Here is a 22,091-nt window from a genome sequence, read left to right as displayed (position 1 = left end):
TGGAGATGGGGGATCCCCAGAGCATGCAGGCTGGGAAGGAGAGTCACACCAGTGAGAGACCCCACCTCAAAGAATAAGGCAAAGAGCAATAGGGGTGATCCCCAACATCAGCCTCCGGCCTCCACATCGCCTGTGAGCTTACACACATGTGAGCTCACACATGCACATATCATACCTGTACATACCATACACATGTACCCATAAAGAGAAGAAAAATGAAAAAAAATTCAGTTTAAGGAAATGCAAGATATGTCTTATCAAAGCTTCAGGAGCCAGCACTTAAAGTCTTGGAATGCACTAGGGACACTCACTGTTCTACAGAAGCAAAAATACCGTTAGCTACAACACTTGGGCAATCAGGCTTCCGTCGTCCGTTCCGTCATTCTCTGTAGTGGCGTTCGTTGCTCTGGGTTTCTCTGCCTGACGTGGAGGTGGTCTGGCTGGCTTAGAGAACCCAGGCGATCGTTCCCAGAGAACCCTTGACGTAAAGCCCAGGCACGAACTTGTGTTCACGCTGCCAGGGTGCCTCAAGCTCGCAATTCATGTCCCTCACTGCTGGTCCCAAATGGCGCCAGGCTACTGCCATCAGGACCCAGCCTTGCTAAAAATAGAACACAGTGACGCCCAGGTGCCACCCAGGGAGGCTGTCACACAAAGCAGCAGATGGTCTCCCTGGAGCTGCACATGTCACCGGCTCTTTCAGGTGACAAAGTACAGGCACTGTGCCAGCCTCTGCCAGCCCTGATCGTAGACAACGCTATCAGGCACACTGAGTGTAATGGATAGGGATCCCCTAGCCAGCCTGCTTGGAAGGCAGCATGTACATATGCCTGAATGTCCCCGATTCATTCAGCATGGCAAATGACCCTTCCCAGCTACTACACAGGCAGCCATTGTATTTACTTGCCCGAGGAGCCAGAAAGTTGCTTAATGAGCAGAGGTCGGGAGCAGGGGAGCCCGTTGGCTGTGCGACTTGCACGTTTAGTGGACCAGACAGCTAAGTTGCTGTGACCTCCTCCTTCAGCACAGGTCCCCTCTGGCATGTACAGAAGGCTGTACACCCTGAGACCACTGGAAACAACTGAGCATGCCCTGGCGTTTGTGAAATCTGGTTCAACAGTCACTCATTACCAACCACGTGCCCGGCATTGTGTTGGGCACCTACCCTGGATGCAGCCATCACAACACACTGGGGTCCCTTAGAATAGGCTGTGGCTATGTGAGTGAGAGGGTAACAGGAGGTTCTGCTTCATATGGTTTTGTGGGGAGGTTTGCTTTGCATGTGACATCAGCTATGTGCGCCCCATAAGTCCCCACTTTGCAAGAAAGTGGAAATCTGATATCTTCCTAGTTTTACTGCTTAATCTGATGGCATACATCAGAATAATTTGTTTCACTGTCTCTGGTCTTATTAAAGGCTGCACACACATGTAGTTTGTATTGACAGGCACATCTTCCCTTCAGTGTGCCTGATGAATTTGTTAATCAGAGAGTCCCATGATGACTTGATGGTGACTCGGTGCTGGGACACTTGCCTTGTGTGTCCGTGCTGCGACACTGCCTTGTGTGTCTGTGCTGGGACACTGCCTTGTGTGTCCTTGGTGGCACACTCGCCTTGTGTGTCCTTGGTGGCACACTCGCCTTGTGTGTCCTTGGTGGGACACTTGCCTTGTGTGTCCTTGGTGGCACACTCGCCTTGTGTGTCCGTGCTGGGACACTACCTTGTGTGTCTGTGGTGGGACACTGCCTTGTGTGTCCGTGGTGAGACACTGCCTTGTGTGTCCTTGGTGGGACACTCACCTTGTGTGTCTGTGCTGGGACACTGCCTTGTGTGCACAAAGCCCCAGGTTTGAGTCTCAAAGTATACAAGAAAAGATAAAAGCAAAGAAAGGAAAAGAGACAGGAAAAGGAAGACACTTCTAAAGTCAGAATACTCCGTGTTTTTACTGTGCTATCCTAAACAGACCTATAGCCAGGAGTACAAACATTAAGTTACCATTATCCCTGAACTAATCAGTAATTGTGTGATCTTTTGTGTGGATGTGCAGTTGTGTCATCGAATCTTCGCCATGTCTTCGAACAAACTGAGAGTGAATTGTGAGGCGATGGACAAGGTGGGGTGCGCAAACACGATTCTGGCGAGGGCAAATTGCACTGTGGGTGACAAAGTCCTCGAGCCCCGACCAAGGGTGAATCCTGTGGGCCTGGCACGTGTTGCCATGATTCCAGCAGACAAGGAAGCTTGCAAGCCATTTCCGTCACGGTTACATGGAAGTCGCCGATGGCAATGTGTAGGACAAACAAACACATTAATTATAAAAAAATATTTTAAAAGGAAGGAGGAAAAATTGAAAGTTAATTTTAAAATCCATTTGATGTATATGGTTGTTTTTTAACTGTATATACATCTATGCATCACAAGTGTGCCTGATGCCCACGAGACCAGGAGAGGGTGTCAGATTCCCTGGGACTGGAGTTACAGCCGGTTATCACCCACCAAACAGAACCCTGGTCCTCTGGAAGGTCAGCAGGCGCTCTTAGCTGCTGAGCTGTCTCTCCAGGCCTGCAAAGTATTAAAGTCTTTTAGAATGTCTTTTAAAAAAAACATTGATGGTGGTCACACAAAGATGGAGCCAATTCCGGTAAAATCTCAGAGGTAGAGTGAGGCAGCAGCCACGTCCTTGTCTGCCCGGTGAGGTTCACGGGCTGAAGAAAAGGTGAGTTCCACGGGGCATGGGAAGTCTTGGCTGCTAGCACTGGAGAGAGGGTCCACTTTCCCTTCTGACGATAAAATCGAAATCCTAATAAACCCTATTTGTGAGGCCACTAAAGAGCCCGTCAGCTCTGAAGTGGGCCTGCATTCACAGTCTGCATACAGAAGCCACAAACTGGGCCAAAGGGCAGACACCCCCTAGACTCTAACTTCCCAGTGTGACGTTGTGGCAGAGCCAGATGTGGCTCCCAGGTCCGACCTTCCTTTGCTAGTCCCTGTGGGACGAGAGCCTAGGACCCGCACAGGGCTCAGACTCGTCATCTAACTTGGTGACTGCAGATGGCCCTCTGAGGCCCCTCTGGGTAGCCGGAACGGGGATTCACGACCTGTGCCTCCAACCCAGCTCATTCCAAAGCAGTGTCCCACTTGTGACTGTGTCAGGTCTGACTGACTGGGCAGATAGCCCTCTCTCCTTAGGAAGCATAACCACAGACGGCCCTTGAAAGAACGGAGACGAGGGTCGAGTCCTCCCACCCCAAGGTGGCCTCCTCAAGAGTAGATCTTTTGAAAGTGTAGCAGTGCACAATTTGTTTTCAAAGCTGGCAAAAGTATTTAAGGGGCACAGAAGAAACGGCAGTTTTTTTGGGGGGGAGTACAACACCAAGTTAGCAAGCGGAGAGGCGTGGGGGCAGGGTGGGTGAACAACCCTCTGGAAGTTGCAAGTGGCGTGGGGAAATTACCGAGCACGTGCCAGGGTGAGTCCTTGTTCATATCTGAATATGTGTTCATTTCGGGATGTCGTAATCCCCCGAGGCAGTGACCGAGTACACCTCCCACTCTCTGGTACTCAGCCCTAGCCATATGGCTCCCCATGACATACCTACGCTGCCTGCCCCAGCTCTGCCGGCTTCTCCTCCCACCAGAGGCCCGTGGAACGCAGGCTCTCTTCCCCAAGCCCCTGTGCAAGCCCCTCCCAGCATGGTCTTAAGTCCCCGTAGGGAACCCTGAAAGCTGGGTGCTGTCTTTCCACGGTCAGCAACAACAGTCGTCATCTCCTGCCGAACGCTTATCACAGTCTGCCTCCCTAGTCACCAGCAGCTCTCAGGTCTGCACGCCAGACAGCCCTCCATTTAGGGGCTGGCAATGGTGGTTCACCTTGGCCAGTGTTAGGGTGGGGCTCGTGGTGGCTGGGAGGGAGGAAACGAGAGAGAGAGAGAGAGAGAGAGAGAGAGAGAGAGAGAGAGAGAGAGAGAGAGAGAGAGAGAGAGAGGGGCAGGCAAGGGCGGAGCAGGCAGCTTACCCGCCCACCCACCACGCCCCGTCAGACAAGAGCAAGAGATCGGGACATGGACACGCACACCGTCCTTCTGTGTGTTTGCGAGCTGCTGGCGCTTTGATTTTTGAGGAGCACCAGCACCATCAGTTAACGGGTAATGCAGGAAATTCGGTCCTGACAAGAACACAAGAGTAACTAGCTGAATCCTCAAAGCTCTGGCAGCCTAATGGATTTCAAATTGGCCCTAACTCGTCGGGCAGAGTGGAGAAGGGATGAAAGAGACCGTAGTGAGTTCACAACCCAAAAGCGTCTTGCTCCTGCTCAAGATTCAGGGGGAAGACAACCTTGAAGAAGCAAACCCCTCTTCAAGGAGCAGCGCCCACGCGGAGAAACCCCTTTGCCTTGCGGGATCGTGTGTGAGCTACAGGAGCTGTTGGGCCCCTCCTCTGTGGGTCTGGACATGGCTGCCACTTATTAGCTCCTGCCTACGGGTCTCTGACCGACAGCTACAAGAACAGGAAGTGACCTGAACCGCCTGCCCTTCCATGTCTCTGCTGTCTCTCCCACAGATGCTCCGTCCCTCATGGCCGAGCCGGACAATGGACCCCAACTTGTGAACTGTGGTTCCCTTTGGGTACAACCGCCTCTAGTGAATGCAGACCCCACAAGTCAGAGGGGAAGACATCCAAACTCCAGCTGCTCTTTGGGGGGGGGATCCCCAGGCTACCTACATTCTGCAAGGCTGACTATGAATTATGTTGATGCCACCACTCAGTCAAGTTTGGCAGTTTTGCTGTAACCGCTCAAAGAACTGAAATCCTGCTCTTCTGACCATGTCATAAAGCTTACAAACAAGGAGGGCCAGCCACAGGGAAACACCCATGGGTGCGGTCTGAGGAAGCACAGACATCAGCCGTCTCCACATCTCGCCCTTCACCCACCAGCGCCCAGTCTTACGAGGGTATTCGAACGTAGACCTGGCTGAATCGCGGGACACAGAGGCTGGGTTGCCTCAAAGTCCTGACTCTAGGACCGTGTGTGCTTTGTCATTCTAGGAATGACATGAGTCAGCTCACCGGGACAACCCAGGTGTCATCCTGGGGCTCCTGAGAGCAAACTCACCTCTGTCACCTGGGAAATTGTAAAGATTGGTGGCCGCCCTCCTATGAACCAGAAACAAAGGTCTTATCAGGCTGCTTATTGTGTAACCGTACCTCGGCATCAGAGGGTGGACCTGCGGGAGACTCGGGCGGCAGGCACACGTGGAGGAACTAAAGGGAGATGATGGAGAAATGTTTAGGAAGTGGCCACGCCCCTGTGGCAGCTGTGATGTGTGTACACTCCTTCAGCCCTGAAGATGGGCACAGAGGTACTGAAGAGGCAATGGGCTGGGCTTCATTGGAAGCAGATGAAGGGCTGGTCACTACGTTAAGCCCCCTCAGGTGGGCTCTGCTCTCTTACCAACATGGAGTGCCTGTGTCTGAGAGCCAACACAGTGTTACCAGACCTCATCTGACTGGCCCCATCCTGTGTGAGAAGCACGTTTTATATGGAGAAGACACTTTGGCTCTGTTTAGATTTTCAAAGTGGGTAGATAATCTTCCAATAATGAAAGCGGTGACATGCTTCAAACACACACACACAGATAAGTGTGTCAAGTATATGAAACCCGAGTGGTCTTAGCTTAAAAATGGAAAGCTTGTTTGTTAAGTTACCCCAAAATTGGGTCACAGAGTCTATGGACCACTAGTGGACGTTTCCGTGAGGCTGAGTACGAAACTATTCTGTGGCACGCGGCTGTAATTCCTGCCTTCCCGCCCACAGAGCCTGACGTCCCTTGTGACTAGGCATATTAAAGCCATGCCCGGCCTGAGGTCGTTATTCAAAGATGGCCTCCTGCTTCTGGAACCACATACAGCATCCCCTTCCTTCCTTCCAGCTCACTTGTGCTCAGTGAAGTCCAGAACTCGTCTCCATCGTTTAAAGTCTCTCCCATCATACTACTTGGAGTCACCTTATAACCTCCCCCCATGACAGCTGCCTGATGTCGCCTGAGGACCCTGGGTTCACTGTGTTCAGACCATGTGGTCTAGGGACCCTTGTGCCTAGTGGTACTTTTCATTCCGTGAGGCTGTGCAGATTAATTTTATGATGGGAAATCTGCTTAGAAACACAGAGCCCGGTTCAGGATGGCAACAGAGAAAATGGTCTCCTGAGAGCCCCACTAAGTGCCGCCTTAGAGCATGGAATCTGGAGGAGGGGGTGCCGGAAGGATAGTTTGCTCCTGTGGCAGTATAGCAACATTTGAAAGCCCTCTGCTAAATTTCCCTGAACCTCCAGCATCCTCCTCCTCCTCCTCCTTCTCCGCCTAGGAATCTGTGACATAATATGGGCACGGCAAACGTGTCCCCGATCTTCAGTAAATGAGCCTGTAGCATACCCTGGGAAGGTAGCCCGAGAGACTCCAGCTTTAATAGCCCCCGTATTGTTTGTTTGGAAGCCAGACATTTTGGAGCTGGGGACTGAATTCAGGGTCTCGTGCTGATCAGGCGGGCTCCTGGAAGCTGAGCCGCCTCCCAACTTTCTTTTCCTGTTGAGAGTCTCACCAAGTTGTCCAGGTTGGCTTTGATCCCATTCTGTAGATGGGCCGGGCCTTGAACCTGCTATCCTTGTACCTCAGCTTCTGGACTAGCCAAGCGCCAGTGTCTCCACCCAGACATGGAGAGCCAATGGGAAAGGAGGAGAAACAAAAGATTCCCAGGGAGCCAACACCAGGCTCAGACACTCTTCCTTCTATGGGCTTGGGCTGTGGTATTGCGTGTATTGGCCCTACATGACTAAGTGCCAAGCACTCGGGAGGCAGGTGGGAGCTGTTGTTCTGTTATCGACGGTCAGAGCTTCCTTCTCTTTAACTTACAGGCAGGCGGTGTTTCATAAATGCTAACAGCTTTTTTAAAAAAGGCAAATTCTAAACGTTTGGCTGGCCCAAACCACCCTCGTTACTTCTTAGTCTCATTCTGACATGGCTAAACATGCTCTTCACGTGGTAGTAAGACTGTGGTCAGTTCTGAATCAGGAGAGCTGGGGACACTGAGCCCTCCAGTCACATCCAGAAACGGAGTGAGTTCATCCACCAGGTGTGTGTGTGTGTGTGTGTGTGTGTGTGTGTGTGTGTCCCACTGGGCTTAAGCTCTGGGATTCAGTGTTGCTTCTAGTTTTAAGTCTGTGTGCTTGCTCATTTGCTAGGCTTGGGGCTGTCTGAAGCAATTTGGGTTGTAAAGCCTTTTCCTGCATTCACAGCTCATGAGATGCCAGGCTGGGACAGGTACGGACACACCTAGAGAGGACTCTGGTTTCACAGATGAGCACACTGGGACTTGGAGAGTAAGAAACCCATTTGCCCCACACAATAGACAGTTTGGGCTGTGAGGAAGTCAAACTCCAGATATCCCGTCCCTTCCGTTACACAAACACCAGCTCTGCTTCACGGCTAGAAACGTCACTTGGCAGTGTCAAACGTGAGCACCACACGAGTGGTCTCTCAGTGACACCAACAGTGTGTGATTGAGCAGCAATCAACATTAGTGGGTCACACTGACCTATTTAAAAGGACTCGTTTTTTTACTCCTGTCTATTGCTCCTCCAGTCTCCTAGATAGACAGACACTATTATAAAAATTAGCCATAGCAAGAGGATTATTATTATCATAAAGGAACATCCCAGAGAGGAGGTCAGTTTATCTATGAGTCTTGCATTTTAGAAACCCCGAGAAGATCTGCATGTTGGGCTAGAGATATGGCTCAGTGGTTAAGAGCACTGGCTGCTCTTCCAGAGGACCCGGGTTCTGCTCCCAGCTCACACCTGTCTGTAGCTCCAGTTCCAGGGGATCTGGTATCCTTACACCAATGCACATAAAATGAACTTAAATACAGTTTTGTTTTTGTTTTGTTGTATTGTTTTTAAAGACCTGAATGCCACTAAGTTATTAGGAGGATCAACCCGCAGCCTGTGAGTCTGGCAGCTAATGCACTTCCCTGACTTTAGGCTACCCTGTGGTCACATGTCTTAAGTCTGGTGAAATGAGGAAATGATTTCATATTGACTAACCAGTATCAGCCTGGGGATCTAATAGCCATGTGCATGACCACAAGATGTGCCATGTAAAGTGAGATCAAGACCGCTGTGTTAGCGGGCAGGCACAGCGCTGGTTAGCAGGGTGAGGGAGTCGCCCAGGCTACCTACCAACAGGCCTGCGGTTCTGGCTTAGGGTCAGGTAACAACATGCCTTTCCCTCCCTCCCACAGAGGGAAAAGGAAACTTCCTTGCAAAAAGAGTAAAGCAGAGAGAGGGAGATAATCTGGCTGTTTTGTCACAAACTGCTTTCAATAGATAAAAGAAACAGCATATACAGTATTTGTGTGTAAGGTCGTTTTTCGTGAGAACAGCAAGCTGCATTGATTTTTTTAAAACTTATTTTTTTAGTTTAATTCTCTTATAAAATTTTGTGCTAGTTCTTTGAGAGTTTTCTTAGATATATCAAGTAAGACATGCAATCCTTTGCATGTATGCCCTAGACTGGTCTTATCAGGATAATACGGTATAGACCTATTATCAGCTTTTTGGAGACACCCCGCACTTAACTCCATGTTGGATGCACCAGTTTGCAGTCCTCCAGCAGAGTGTAAGTGTTCTCCATGCCCAGTATCCACGCCACCATTTGTCAGCATTTGTCTTCTGACCTTGGCCCTTCTGACTGGGCTAAAATGAAATCTCAAAGTAATTTTTAATTTGCGAATCCTTTGTAGATGTTGAATATTTTTAAAATGTTTCTCAGCCATTTGCATTTTTCGGAATGTTTAGTTTTGTGTCCCTCCCCCCTTTAGAAATTAGGTTTTCTTAATGTTAACTTTTCGAGCTATTTACATATACTAGATATTAACAATTTGTCAGTTGTATAGCGGGGAAAGACTTCCTTTTTTCCGCATCTACAGACTGCCTCTTAATTTGCTATATAGAAGCTTTTTAGTTTTGCGGGGTCCCATTTATTAATTATTGGTATTACAGTCTTTTACTATCGGGATGCTCTTCAGAAAGTCTTTTTTTTATACCAGTGAGCTCAAGCCTATTCCTTGCTTGCTCCCCTGCCAGACGTAGAGTTCTAGTCTTGTGTTGAAGTCCTTAATCCCTTTGGAGTAGAGTTTTTTTAAAGGGTTGAAAGATATGGGTTAAATTTCACTTGTCTACTGTAGCCATCCTGTCTGAGAAGCAACATTTGTTGAAGATGCTATTTTCTCTCAAATGTGTATTTTGTTGGCTTTTGTCAAACCCTGGGTGAATGTAGGAGTATGGGTTTATATGTGAGTCTTCATTTCTATTCCATTCATGCTGCTTTTTTTTTAACCTTGATAGAGATTATTGCATTAAACCTGTGGATGGCTTTTGGTAGGGTGGTCATTTTCACAAGCCTACCATTATATAAGCATGGGAGATCTTTCTACTTTCTGGTGTCTTGTTCAATTTTATTTCTCAGCCTCTTATTTTTGTTGTACAAATCTTTCACTTCTTTGATTAGACTTAGTCTATTTTTGAGGCTATTGTGGATGGCATTATCTCCTTTATTTCTTCTCAGTATGTCTGTTGTTTGTATATATGAAGCCTACTGATTTTTGTTAGTTTGCTGAATTATCAGGTGTAGTAGTCATCTGGTGGCGTTTTCTGGATCTTTTACAGAATCTTATCTACAAATATACTTTGATTTCCTTTCTCATTTGTGTCCACTTTATCTTCCTGATCTAGCTAAGACTTCAAGCACTATGTTGAACAGGAGTGGGCAGGGGGACCATCACTGTCTGTGCCCCTGGTTTTGGTGGAAATAGTATTTTCCTCTGTTCAGGATGATGTTGACTGTGGGCTTCCTGTATCTTGCCTTTATTATGTTGAGATTGTCCCCTGTATACCTAGTTTTGCCAGGATTTTTATTGCGAATGGATGTTAGATTTTGTCAAAGGCCTTTTCTACAGATGCAGAGGCACTTCTGTGGTTTCTCTTCGTGTGGTGGATTAAGTTTATTGAACCATTCCTGCATCTCTGGGATGGCGGACAATCTTTCTGATGTGTTCTTGAATTAGCTTTGATTCATGTCTATGTTCATTAAAGATTCTGGGCTTAATATTTTTTGGGGGGGTCTTTTGTTTCAGTGTCAGAATGGTGTGGCTCATGAAAGGAATTCAGGGTGTTTGTCCTTGTCTATTTAGTAGTTTTGTAGGACAGTTTGAGGAGTGTTGGTGTTAGCTCTTCTTTGAAGTTCTCATAGAATTCAACAATGACTCCCTCTGACCTGTGCTTTGTAGTTGGAGAGACTTTTTATTACTGCTTCTATCTCAATGGGGGGATGTGGGTCTATTTACATCATTTACTTCATCTTCATTTAGGTCAGTCATATATATCTAGAAATTCATCCATTTCTCTAACATTTTCCAGTTTAGTGGAATGTAGATTTTTTTTAAAGTATATTTGAACAAGTCTCTGGATTTCTTCAGTGTTTGTTGTAGTACCTCTCTTTTCTTCTCTAATTAATTTGGATGCTCTCTAATTCTTTTGGTTACTTTGACTAAGGGTTTATCAACCTCATCAACCTCTTCAAATAACTTTGTTTCATTGATCCTTTGTATTTATTGTCACTCTATGCCATTAATCTCAGCTGTGATTTTGAGTATCTCTTCCAGTCTATTTCTTTTGTTGTATATTCGTATTTTTTCCAAGAATAGGAAAATGAACTGTCAGATGCATCTTCTAATTAGAGACATCGCAAAGTGTTTCTCATATGGTGGCTTTCATTGTGTCCTGTAGGTTTTGCTATGAGGTGTTTTCATTTTTATTCAGCTTAAATTTCCTTCTTGATTTCTTTCTTTACCCAATTTTGACTCAGAACTGTGTTGTTTAGCATCTATAACTTTGTATACTTTCTGTCATTTCTATTATTGTTGATATCCAGCTTTATTTCAGTTATTAGATAACATTCAGATTGTGATTTCAATTTCCCTGTATTTATTGAGACTTGCATTGTTTCTTAATATGTGGTCATTTTGTAGAAAAATCCCATAGGCTACAAAGATTATATTCTCTAGATGTCTATTAGGTCTATTGATTTATGTCATTGAACTCGAGTTTCCTTCCTTTGCCAAATAACCCGTATGTCTGTGAGAATAGTGTTGAAATCACCACCATCACTGTATTGGGGTTGATCTGTGGTTTTAAGTTTAATAGTTTTTCTTTTGTGAAATTTGGTGCTCCAATCTTAGTTCATATGTGTTTAGGATTGTAATATCCTATTGGGTTTTTTCCTAAATGAAGATAAGTATTCCTATGTATCTCTTTGGCTAAGTATTGACTTGAAGTCTGTTTTGTCAAATATTAGAACCTCTATGCTGCTTGACTCTTGTTACCCTTGCTTGGATCCTTTTCCCACCCTTTAACTTTGAGGTGGTCTAGACTCCATCACTGGCCTAGAATCCTGTTTCTTGGCAGCAGCAACAAGATGGATCCTGTTTTCTGTTTTGCTTTTTTATTTAGGTTAGGAACAATCTTGTTTCACATGTCAATCCCAGCTTCCCCACCCAATCTCTACTCTGATCCCCAAGGAGGGTGAGGCCCCCCCATGGTGGATCTCCAGTAACTGTCATTTTATCCAGGGCAGGGCCTAGGCCCTCCCCCAAGAGTCCCAGCTGAGAGAGCCTCCCATATTGTGGCATGGACACTCAAAGTCTATTTGCACGCCAGGGATAAATACTACCCAAGGCCCCTTCACTGACACCCACATTCAAGGGGTTTGGGTCAGTCCCAGGATTTCCACACAGCCATCAATATAGAGTCCAAGAGCTCCCCCCTTGTTCAGGTCAACTGTTCCTATGGGTTAAACCAGCCCAGTCTTAACTCCTTTGCCCATCAGTTCTCTCTTTCTGACACTGGATTCCGGGTGTTCAGTTCAGTGTTTGTCTGTGGGTATCTGCCTCTGCTTTCATCAGTCGCTGGATGAAGGTTCTGTTTCCTAGGCTCTCTGGCAGTGGGATTGTATGCTGGGACTCCCCTGATTCATGTCTAAAATCCATAAATGAGGGATCCTATTTTCTGATCTAGTCTGTTTCTATTTATTATCAGTTACTATTGAGCTATTATTGAACAATGCGTGTTAATTTGTTTTTATGGTGTCCTCTTTTGATTCAGTTCTCGAATTGGTTTTGTGACTTCCTGTAGGGAGAGATCTTACTAGGCACCTGTGGTGCTGACCTACACATTTATCCTTTTCTTCAGATGGGGTATTATTTCCAGTATTTTGTATATAGTTGGATTAGTGGTCATAAATTAAATCTGATAGTTTTGCTGGGAACAGTAGTCTGCGTTGGCACCCACTGTCTTTCATAGCTCATAGAGCATGGGTCTAGTCCCTTCTGGATTTCATCGTCTCCACTGGAAAATTTACTATTATTCTAATTGGCCTACCTTGGTATGAGACTTGATTTTTTCTTGTCATTTTCAATATCCTTTGTTTTGTACATTTGACTTTTTGACTATTACATGATGTGGGGAATTTCTTTTCTGGTTCTGTCTATTTTGTGTCCTTGATAGGCATTTTGTTTCTTAAGTTAGGTATTTTTCTTTTCCTTCTATACTTATTATTCTATAGGTTTGGTCTTTTTTTTTATAGAGCAAATTTCCACATGTTCTGTTTTTGGGATTTGGAGGGGTTCTGACATTTTCTTTAGTTGAGTGATCCAGTTCCTCGCTTTGCAAGAGTTGAAACTCTCTTCCACCTGCTCCAATCTATTGAGGAAACTTTCCTCTGAGTTTTTTTTGTTTGAAGAAAAGTCAAATGAAATAAAGCTTGAAATGAAAAATTCATGAATTCAGAGATGGTACCTCTTTACTAAGTTCTGTTTTCATGAGTTGCTTTTATTTCATCCAAGTATATTTCTGCAGTCTTCAATTTGGCATTTGTTCATTGCCTTTGAATTCTTGGATCATTTTTTCCGTTTGAATCCTTATCTTGTGTATCATCCAAGTCACTTTTCCCAGGGGACATTGGCAGATCAAACTTTTCATTATTTATGATGGGATCTTCGCATCTAGAATAAGGTCATTGGTAGAGTTTGTTGTAGAAATCATGCCACCTGTGTTGAGGGCTTGGCTGAAGCTCTGTGTCCTGTTACGCCAATTTCTCGGGTGACTTACCACTGTATGGGGTTAAGGGCTCTCAGTCTTTGGCAATTCAGTGTTTACATTCAAGCGGGGGCATCAGAAGTCAACTTGCCTCAGCTCGAGCTCAGTGAGATATCTAAGCCCAGAGGAGAAAGTTAGAATATGTTCATAGCCAAGTTCCAGGCAACAGGCATTACTGGAGATGGACATGCTAGTTTTGAGTGCCTCTGTGAGGATGGGGTAAGGAGAGGTAGGCACAGGGCATGTCATCCCCATGCATATTGCAGGGATGACAGCTGTGGCTATGGTGACCCTCCTTGGAGAGGGTCAGCCTTAGGGTCATGGGTAAGGGTAGAGTTGCAGTGTAAATCTAGTGCCTACCTAGAGAAGAGGCCAAGTGGGTGCAGCAGAGAGAGGTAGAATTGGAGGTGTGCGAGCCTAGACTCCCTGCCTAGGGAATGGGGGACAAGGGACCTCAACATTTCTTAATTTTAAAGATTGGAAAATTATATATATATATATACATATATATATATATATCCATTTCTGATTATGGTTGATTGGCAGACAGGTAGACTAGCCAGAAATACCCAAAGGGGGTAAGAAGAGAGAGTGGGATTCAGAGGACAGGTGCAGACCCTCTTTCCTCCCCGACCCCTCCTTGTTGACTGCGACTGCCTGTGGGTTAGAGAATGCAGGCTGGGCATTGCTTTCCATTGTCTCCCAGTGCCTAGCACGGGCACAGGAGTCACAAGCGGGAATTATGAAAGCAATGAGTAAACAAAGGGACTAATGCAGACACAGAGTGGGGAATGAGAGTCCCGTGGCCCCGGGCAGCTCCAGCAGGATCTGCTGAGAGAGAGAGCTGCCATTGTTTCCTCAAAAGCAGGCAGCCTTGGACATGACTGACCCAGCCCAGTGCCTGCAGGAGCCTTTCCGGAGATATGGATGGGGTCACAAACCTGTCTGCTGTAGGCATTCTGCCTGGTCCTGGGAGGGACATCCTCAACTTCTGCGGCGCCCGCGCCACAAGCAAGTCCAGGGTATCAAGAAAAGAAAGGCCAGACGTCCAGCTGCTTGTACTAAGAGAATGCATGTGCTGCCTTTATTGTCAGGACTGTGTATGTGTGTGTCTTCATTGCAAGTGCTAAGAGGTCTCTCTCTCTCTTGTAGGAGGGAGGAGCTTTTTATACAGGTTTACAGCACAGTGGAAAAACCCCAGGTAGAAGAGAGCATGTTTTCTTCCTGTTGAATGTTGATGTCAGAGGGTCAAGGCCAGGGCAGTAAGCCAGGACTGGAAAACAAGTTGCACTTGTAGGCTGACCAGCAACTCACAGAGACCCCATGGGGTTGGGACCCAACATTTCCCCCCTTCTTTATATAAATTAGCACCTATCTCAGATGACTAAGATGTTAATGTCAATCTTAGTATCAATAACCAACACTGTATAAATGTAAACAAACATTTATAAACAATATTTGTGAATGTGGACGTTATTCGTTCCAAACTACTTCCTGCTGTTAAGGGGCGCTGATATACCATGGGGATCATGACCAAAAAAAACCCCCAAAACCTGTTGAAGTTCTTGTTTTTGTGGTATGTAAGGCTGCATCATCTCAGCTGTTTTAGATGTTGGATCACGTGGTCTTGCTTCATCAAACCATACTAGTCTGGAAGGAACCCACAGCTTTTTATGTTCTGTGGAAACAAAAGCAGAAATTCTTTTCCCAAGTAACCTATCCTTAAATTTAGAAGTCAAAGCATTTTCAAAATATGTAAGTTGGATTAATTTAGCAACATTAATAATCAAATGTCTTTTAGCAGTTTTTGTTCCTTTCTTAGCAATTAAACAATTTAAAGACAACACAAACTGTACACAGTATCCAGATTCTCTGTGTATTTTTCATTCCATATACTTTTACTTAATACCAGTACCTCGTTTATTAACTGTTATCAATTTTTAATTTACCCACTTTTAATCCATCCTCCAACTGAGGATGATCTCTCGGGTTCCCCTTTCTTTCCTGACCTTGGTGTCAGGCAAAGGCCTGGAAATTTAATCTAATCCACCTTCTCCTTAGAAGGTGATCTCTCAAGCAAAGCCTGGAGATTTGACCATTCAATTTTACTGTTAGAAGTTGAGGTACCTGTTTTTAATTCTTTTCTTTCTTGAGTCTCTCTTCTCCTGAGTCTTCTTTCTGGCCAATCTTTCCAAGTCTCTCTGGATGTTGGTGGGACCTCCAATTGCGGTGCCCGTGCCACAAGCAAGTCCAGGATATCAGGAAAAGAAAAGCCAGACGTCCAGCTGTTTGTACTAAGAGAATGCATGTGCTGCCTTTATTGTCAGGAGAATGTGTGTGTGTGTGTGTCTTCATTGCAAGTGCTAAGAGGTCTCTTTCTCTCTCTCTCTTGTGGGAGGAGCTTTTTATACAGGTTTACAGCACAGTGGAAAAACCCCAGGTAGAAGAGAGCATGTTTTCCTCCTGTTTAATGTTGATGTCAGAGGGTCAAGGCCAGGGCAGTAAGCCAGGACTAGAAAACAGGAAGCACTTGGACTGGAAAACAAGTTGCACTTGTAGGCTGACCAGCAACTCACAGAGACCCCGTGGGGTTGGGGCCCAACAAACTTCCCTCACTGTGGGGCAGTAACTGACTCCGTGTCCTCTGGTGTACCCCAACATTTCTGCCCATGGGGACTCCCTTTCTTCCAGGTTGCACGTGCCCCATTACCCTCTTTTATCCCCACGCTCCAAGCCTCTAATAGTCCCCGCTCTGCTTTTGTACATATGCATGTGTACAATATGTGTACACAGAGACGTAAGAATTTAACTCTGACTAGATTTCTCATGTGATAGAAAACACAATACATTTATCTCTGAACCCGGATTGTCTCTCACAGTCTCAGTGTCACCCATTTCCCTGAAATGCCGTACCCAGTCCTCAGACACAAAGAACAGTGACCCCATCAGCCTTAATTTTAATCCCCTGGGCTCTCCCTGCCATCCGAGACAGGGCATCGGGTGACACACACCCACCAAGAAGCCATGCCAAGGACCAGTAAGGTCAAGATGGAAATGGCAGTACAAACACCTCTCCCCACTGCACTCTGGGGAAAGAGGGGCTCTGATGACCCCGTGGTTGGGATGCCCAGGCAGAGATTCTCTGGACTTACCCAGGAGGGGAGGAGTCGTAAGCAAGACGCTCCCTGCAGGGATGACAGATGAAGGTGTTCAGAATCAGGTCCCCATGGTCTGTGGTGTGAAGACTCTGGTTCCCAGCCCTGACATGGGTAATGAATCTGCTGGAGATGGGGGACCCATTACAATTGACGGAGTAAGCGAAGATTGAAAACTACACGCTGAGCTACCCACACTGACTCTATGGTGTTCACCAGTTAGAGTTTGAGGCTTATGGGTGTCTACCACAATGGAAGGGAAACACACACACACACACACACACACACACGCACGCACGCACGCACGCCCAGGCTGCCCAGGAAATAGCAGAAGCGGCACCAGCTATTGCCATCTGGGGCAATCACACCACTGTAACACAGTGCTTCCAAAGGGAGCAGACAGTGTGACCCCGGGCCGTGTCCTTCCGCTCCCCTCGTCCCCACAGCGCCTCAGCAGTGAGCATGGGCAGGAACCAGGCCTGGGCGGCTGGAACTGAAACCTTTCTTCTCCCACTCAGGAGCAGTTCATGCTTCTCCCTGCCCCCTTCCCTCCTTCCCTCCTCCCCATACACACACACTTAGTTCCGCTCCTGCTACCATCAGACCCCATCCTCCATCGGGATCTCTGGATACCTACAGGCTGCTTCATCCAGGATCACCTGGGAGGCTGGAGGAAGTCATCGCCGGGGTCTTTCCCAGTCCGTGAAAACCAATCCTGCCTCTTCCTGCCCCTGGCCAGAGAAGGATCCTTTTGGTGTATATGCTCAGAGACATTGAGCTTTGGGGTTCGTTTATTTGAGACAGTCCTGCTTTGTAGTCCAGGCTGGCCTGAAATTCACTGCATAGCCCATACTGGCCTCAGCTCCCAAAGAGCTAGGATTACAGGTGCCCAAGACACTGATTTAGATTTCAATAATAATAAACAACCAGAAAACATTCTCGTAGGTGCCTCTGGCTCCCCGCCCACACTCACCGCCTGGTTCCTGCATGTCTTTTCTTTTAGGAGAGGAATTTGGACTGGTTTCCTCGGATGCGGGCCATGTCGCTTGTCAGCAACGAAGGTGACAGCGAGCAAAACGAGATCCGGAACCTGCAGGAGAAGCTGGAGTCCACCATGGGTCTGGTGAGGCAGCTCTCTGGGCAGCTGGCGGAGCTGAAGGAGCAGGTCAGTAAGAGTCATCGAGCCTGGTGAGTGGGGGTGGGGGGAAACGAAGCTGGAGCCACCTGCCAACCCCCGTGAGCAAGGGGACCCAGAGACTCCAGGAAAGGAATTCCCCAACTGTGCCGCCGTGAGGTGGCTTCTCAGCAAGCAGGGGCTCTCCCCCCACCCCAGCCTCCCTGGTGAAGCATTTCTCACTCTGTGGAAAGACAGGGAGGGACCCACTTGCTCTTGGTGATGGATCCTATTTCCTGCCTGGCGTTGGGTTTCCAAGCTCGCTGGAAAGGCAGGCATTCACTTTAAAGCGGCCACTCTAGGGACCTGATCAACCCACTTATACGATGCCCTCAGCAGACATTAAAACATACTATCACCAGGCCCCTTGGCAGCTGCGGGATGATTCCAGCAACGGTGATGAGAACACAACAGACTGTGCTTCTTACAACCCCGCTTCCTAAGCGTGCAGAGAGGAGTTGGTCTTTCTTCTCACTCCTATTTCTGGCAGTTTACTTTTTAAAAACAAATGCTTCTGTGGTGAATATATTCTATGTGGAACCAGACAGTGGGTCGTTGGCGGGTGGGGGGGGATCAAAAGAGCCGCCACTGAAGGCGCACACTCTCTCTCTCTTCCCTCTTTCCCCAGATGACAGAGCAGAGGAAAAACAAGCAGAGGCTTGGCTTCCTCGGATCAAACACACCCCATGTGAACCATCACATGCCACCACACTGACACCATGGGGGCACGCCGTGACCAGCCTTTCATCAGATGCCCGACTCGCCGCTGAGGGAGGGGTGGAGATGGAGGGGCAAACAGTGGCTATTGTTGAGAAGCTGCTGAGCCATTGAGCTCCCAGAACAATCTAACTGTGTTTTCACGCTTGAGAAGACTCGAGCTAAAATAAATAAATAAACCAGCACAGGGCACAGACTCTCTGTGCAGCAGGAAACAACCAGCCCCCCCCCACCCCCGCTCAATCGCCGACTGCAGCCTGGTTGGATTTTTATGTCTTCAAATCGTGACACACAGGTCAGAGAGACATGAAGCCACGTGTTGGTGGCCAATTCTGACTAAGAAAAAAAATATAAAAGATTTTTAAAAAAGAAGAGACCTGTAAAAGAAATCTCATTAAGCTTCGGAACCTTGCGTGTAACCGGACAGTTTCTTCCTGACATGAGACGTGACGGGCTCAGAGCTCTGCACACTTGGTGCTTTGGAGTTCACACCCCACACACTGAAGACATAACTGGAGCAGGGTCGCTTCCTCCTGGACGCTGTGCAGGGCCGCACCAAAGGGAGGCTTTGTGGAACTGTGAATGCTAAGACCACGAAAGGGAAAGGCCAGGAAACAGCGTTGAGCACGTGTGCTCTTAAAATACACTGGTATTAATAAAGGAAACGCTCAAAGGTGACAGAACGCTGAGAAACTTCCTCTGGTGGCTTTGCCTTTTATAAGCATGGAGTAAAAGCAAGTTAATTTGTGTATCTGTGGTGCTTGAGGATGACCTGAGAGTTTGCTATCCCTGCATCTGAGGGAGGGTAAATCTAAGAAATATATTGAATATACAAGGCTATGCAGGCTCCCAATGGCTGTTGAAGTAGCAGCTTTTCAAAGTGTAGGCGGGATCATGGTCCCCTCCCCCAAACTGTTTCCGTGTTGAATTCTGTGACGGGAATTTACCTAGGGAGAGAATAGCCTGGATGGACATATTATTTTGGGAGACTGTTTGAGGCATTAGGGGAAGAGAGTGAAGAAGATGGCTGTGTGGTTAAGGCCACCAGCTACGACACTACATTCTGGGTCAGGCCTTTCCTCAGGGCCTCTAGATTCTTTAAACTCTCAGCCACCAAGGGCCACATTTGTTACAACAACGGTTAAAGCTTTAGGGTGTTTCAAGACAGCTTTAGCTGTTGCCTCCTAATAAATAACATCCTGGATCTCTGTGGACCTACTGTGCAGGCGGGAAGCCTGAGTGGATCTATTGCATAGGTCTAGGCTTGGGACCCAATGAGATGCCCTAAGTTTACCGGCACTCAGCCCACACACACTAAGACTAAAATCAAGACGTGCTCTTGGACAGGACAGGACTTCTCTTAGCCCAATGTTGGAGGCTGCTGGCGCCGGTGACCCAAGGTGTTGTGGGCTAATTCAGTGCAGCACTGACCTTTGACCCTTGTCAGGGATCTGCTGGTGTTACCCTTAATTCTTTGACAAAACTTTAAACTATAATCACCAACGTTTTTCTAACGGCATCACCAAAATTAGACTGAGGCAGCCATTTTTAAAACGCAAGGCCATCAGTGCTGTGACAGTCTTTGATAAGGAAGTCCAGTGCACCGGGCAATCGGCAGGAGGAAAGGGCTGGATACTGCTGTGTGGTAGGTCTGACCCAGCTCACTGTCCGACACTGCGTTTTCTCCTGTGCGAAATATCCAAAGGAGGTTTCACCTAATAAGACTCTCACTGTGTCAAATTTTTTTTCTTTCTTCCCCCTCTACAAGATTAAAGACTATAAAATGAAAAAAAATTTTTTAAAAGCAAATGAAACAAAAGGCACTTTTCTAGGACATGGAATTCATAAAGATATTAAAAAAGAGGAAATTAGATGTTTGGTGAGAGTTTACATTTGCTGTGTGTGTTTGTTAACGTAGCTGGATTGTTGAGAGTTGGGTATACACAGTATTCTCATATGTATATAGCAATATTAAAAAACACAGTCACCTCTGACTTCTTTGCTAGGGAGGGTTTTTTTAATATTTAGGTTATTAAAAATCCATATTGATTAAAAGTCGCAGCTCCCACTGAATAATATTTTTAATTTACAGATGGGTTTACTCCCCTGTGTGTCCCATTCTGAGGCTAAAGGGTTTAATGAGAGATGTTTTCTAAATTAAAACAATCGTTTGGGAGTTGAGCTCTTGCATTGTCTAGAGATAATATTGACCAGTCCTGTGCATGCAAGGATGGCATTTTCTACCCCTTAGAAAGTTAAGTTACAAAGGGGCTTATTTTCCTCCACCTGCCACTTTCTTTTTCCCTGTGGATAAAGATGGCAATTTTTGGTAGGCTGTTGATGATTTCAGGAAGCTAATTCACTTGAATCAGTGCTGATACTGTGTGGCGCCCCGTATCTCCAGCTCAGGCTTCTGGCTGTCATTTAATTACAAACTGTAAATGTGGTGTGACCCTGAGACTGCAGGTGAGCAGGCCTCGGAGTTGGCGAAGACTAAAGAGGGGATCTCACCTCCCAGGATGCGGGCTGACCTTGGGAAAGCAGCAGCAGCAGGGGCTCATCTCCAGGGACCCAGTAGCTTGAGTAGGTAAATAGCGCTTAGGACTGACGATGCAACTCAGAACGCTTAAACATGCAGACGGCCACGCTGTGCGGGACACTAACCGGAAGATGGCACGTTGACTGACAGCCGCTTTTAAAGGTTCTATCCCGGAGACCCCTTCCAAAAAACTAGTGTCAGATGCAATGCAGTCAGCCCTGGAGGGAGCCGGCGTCCTCGACCCAGACACAGACGGCTGTGGGAGCCAGGTGAAGAGCTGGCGAAGCCAGGCGCGCGTCAATGCGGCTTCTGCCTTGAGCTGGGGTGGGGAGGCTGTGTAAGCCAGGCTACACTGTCTGTTTTTGAAATTTGACAGCCAATTTCAGATAATGCTGGAGGCTACCCTAGGCCCTCTGCTCACACCTCTGCCGCTGCCTTTGAAATAAGAATTGATGCGACTCCCCCATAGAAGACGACACCGTGCTAAAATCAAACAAAACCGAGTGCGTGCATGTGGAAACAGAGCTCTGCCAACAGCTCATACCTCCGTGGAGTGTTCCCACAGGCTTGAGGGGTTTGTGACGTGACTGTGACAATACTCACATCACCCAATGGATTCTCTTTCCTCTAGCAAGAGAGAATGCCTATCTTGTCTTTTAAAGAGCTGATTTTAAGTTACTGTCAGGGGCTGCATAACTTATTTAGTTAATATTAATAAATTGAATTTGCATCTGGCATGTGCCTTATTCATTTCTTGCCACGTCTCTGGGTATGGAGAAGCATCATTGACATTTTGCACAGCAAGACTGAAACACACAGGAAAACTCACAGTGTACGGTCCCAGATGACCTGGTTAGCCCAGGGTTCATTGGGATCTGGCCAGACCCTCTCACACATACTACTGCTAGACTCCTGGAAGCACTCTGTGGACCCAGACCCTTTGGCCATCTTGGAATCTCTGGCTCTTAATATTTGTTGTCCCCCAAGCACAGGACTCCTCAGATCAGTGGTTCTCAAACTGTGGGTTGTGACCCTGTTGGGAGTCAATTGACCTTTCCACGGGGGTCTCCTAAGACCACCCCCCATACCAGACATTTATATCACAATTCATAACAGCAGCAAAATGCCAGTTATGAAGTAGCAATTAAAATGATTTTACGGTTGGGATCACCACAACATGAGGACCTGTATTAAAGGGCCGGCCGCAGCCTTAGGAAGGTTGAGGACCGCCACCCCAGAACAAAACTCAGCCCTCTGCCAGCTGAAGTCCACTCGGGTTGCTTGAACCGCGTGTAATCCAT

At 47.0% G+C, this 22,091-nt stretch overlaps 1 protein-coding gene and 2 long non-coding RNA genes across 4 annotated transcripts in view; 1 reads left to right on the top strand and 2 right to left on the bottom strand.

The window, feature by feature from the left end:
- Positions 1-21,525, top strand: part of Itpr2 (inositol 1,4,5-trisphosphate receptor type 2) — a 394,738-nt gene extending 373,213 nt beyond the window's left edge. Inside the window, exons 56-57 of the mRNA XM_040743610.1 lie at positions 17,364-17,525; positions 18,163-21,525. Of these exons, the coding sequence (XP_040599544.1) occupies positions 17,364-17,525; positions 18,163-18,249 (249 nt within the window). The 3' untranslated portion in view covers positions 18,250-21,525. The remainder of the gene's footprint in view (positions 1-17,363; positions 17,526-18,162) is intronic.
- LOC121139701 lies at positions 12,921-14,313 on the bottom strand. The gene is made up of 3 exons (XR_005876616.1): positions 14,147-14,313; positions 13,218-13,320; positions 12,921-13,111 (listed from the first exon to the last, which is right to left on the bottom strand). It is a non-coding gene; the product is annotated as an uncharacterized LOC121139701 (long non-coding RNA).
- Positions 15,440-17,472, bottom strand: LOC121139700. Of its 2 annotated transcripts, none has more exons than XR_005876614.1 (4): positions 17,334-17,472; positions 16,998-17,091; positions 16,358-16,486; positions 15,440-15,499 (listed from the first exon to the last, which is right to left on the bottom strand). It is a non-coding gene; the product is annotated as an uncharacterized LOC121139700 (long non-coding RNA). The 2 variants fall into 2 exon arrangements; XR_005876615.1 differs by having other exon boundaries at positions 16,358-16,483.
- Positions 21,526-22,091: the final 566 nt, after the last annotated feature.

The sequence above is a fragment of the Mesocricetus auratus genome, unplaced genomic scaffold (assembly GCF_017639785.1).
Source record: "Mesocricetus auratus isolate SY011 unplaced genomic scaffold, BCM_Maur_2.0 Super-Scaffold_100001, whole genome shotgun sequence".
NCBI lineage: Eukaryota > Metazoa > Chordata > Mammalia > Rodentia > Cricetidae > Mesocricetus > Mesocricetus auratus.
The sequence above is the reverse complement of the archived record's forward strand: the minus strand, read 5'-3'. Positions and strand labels throughout refer to the sequence as shown.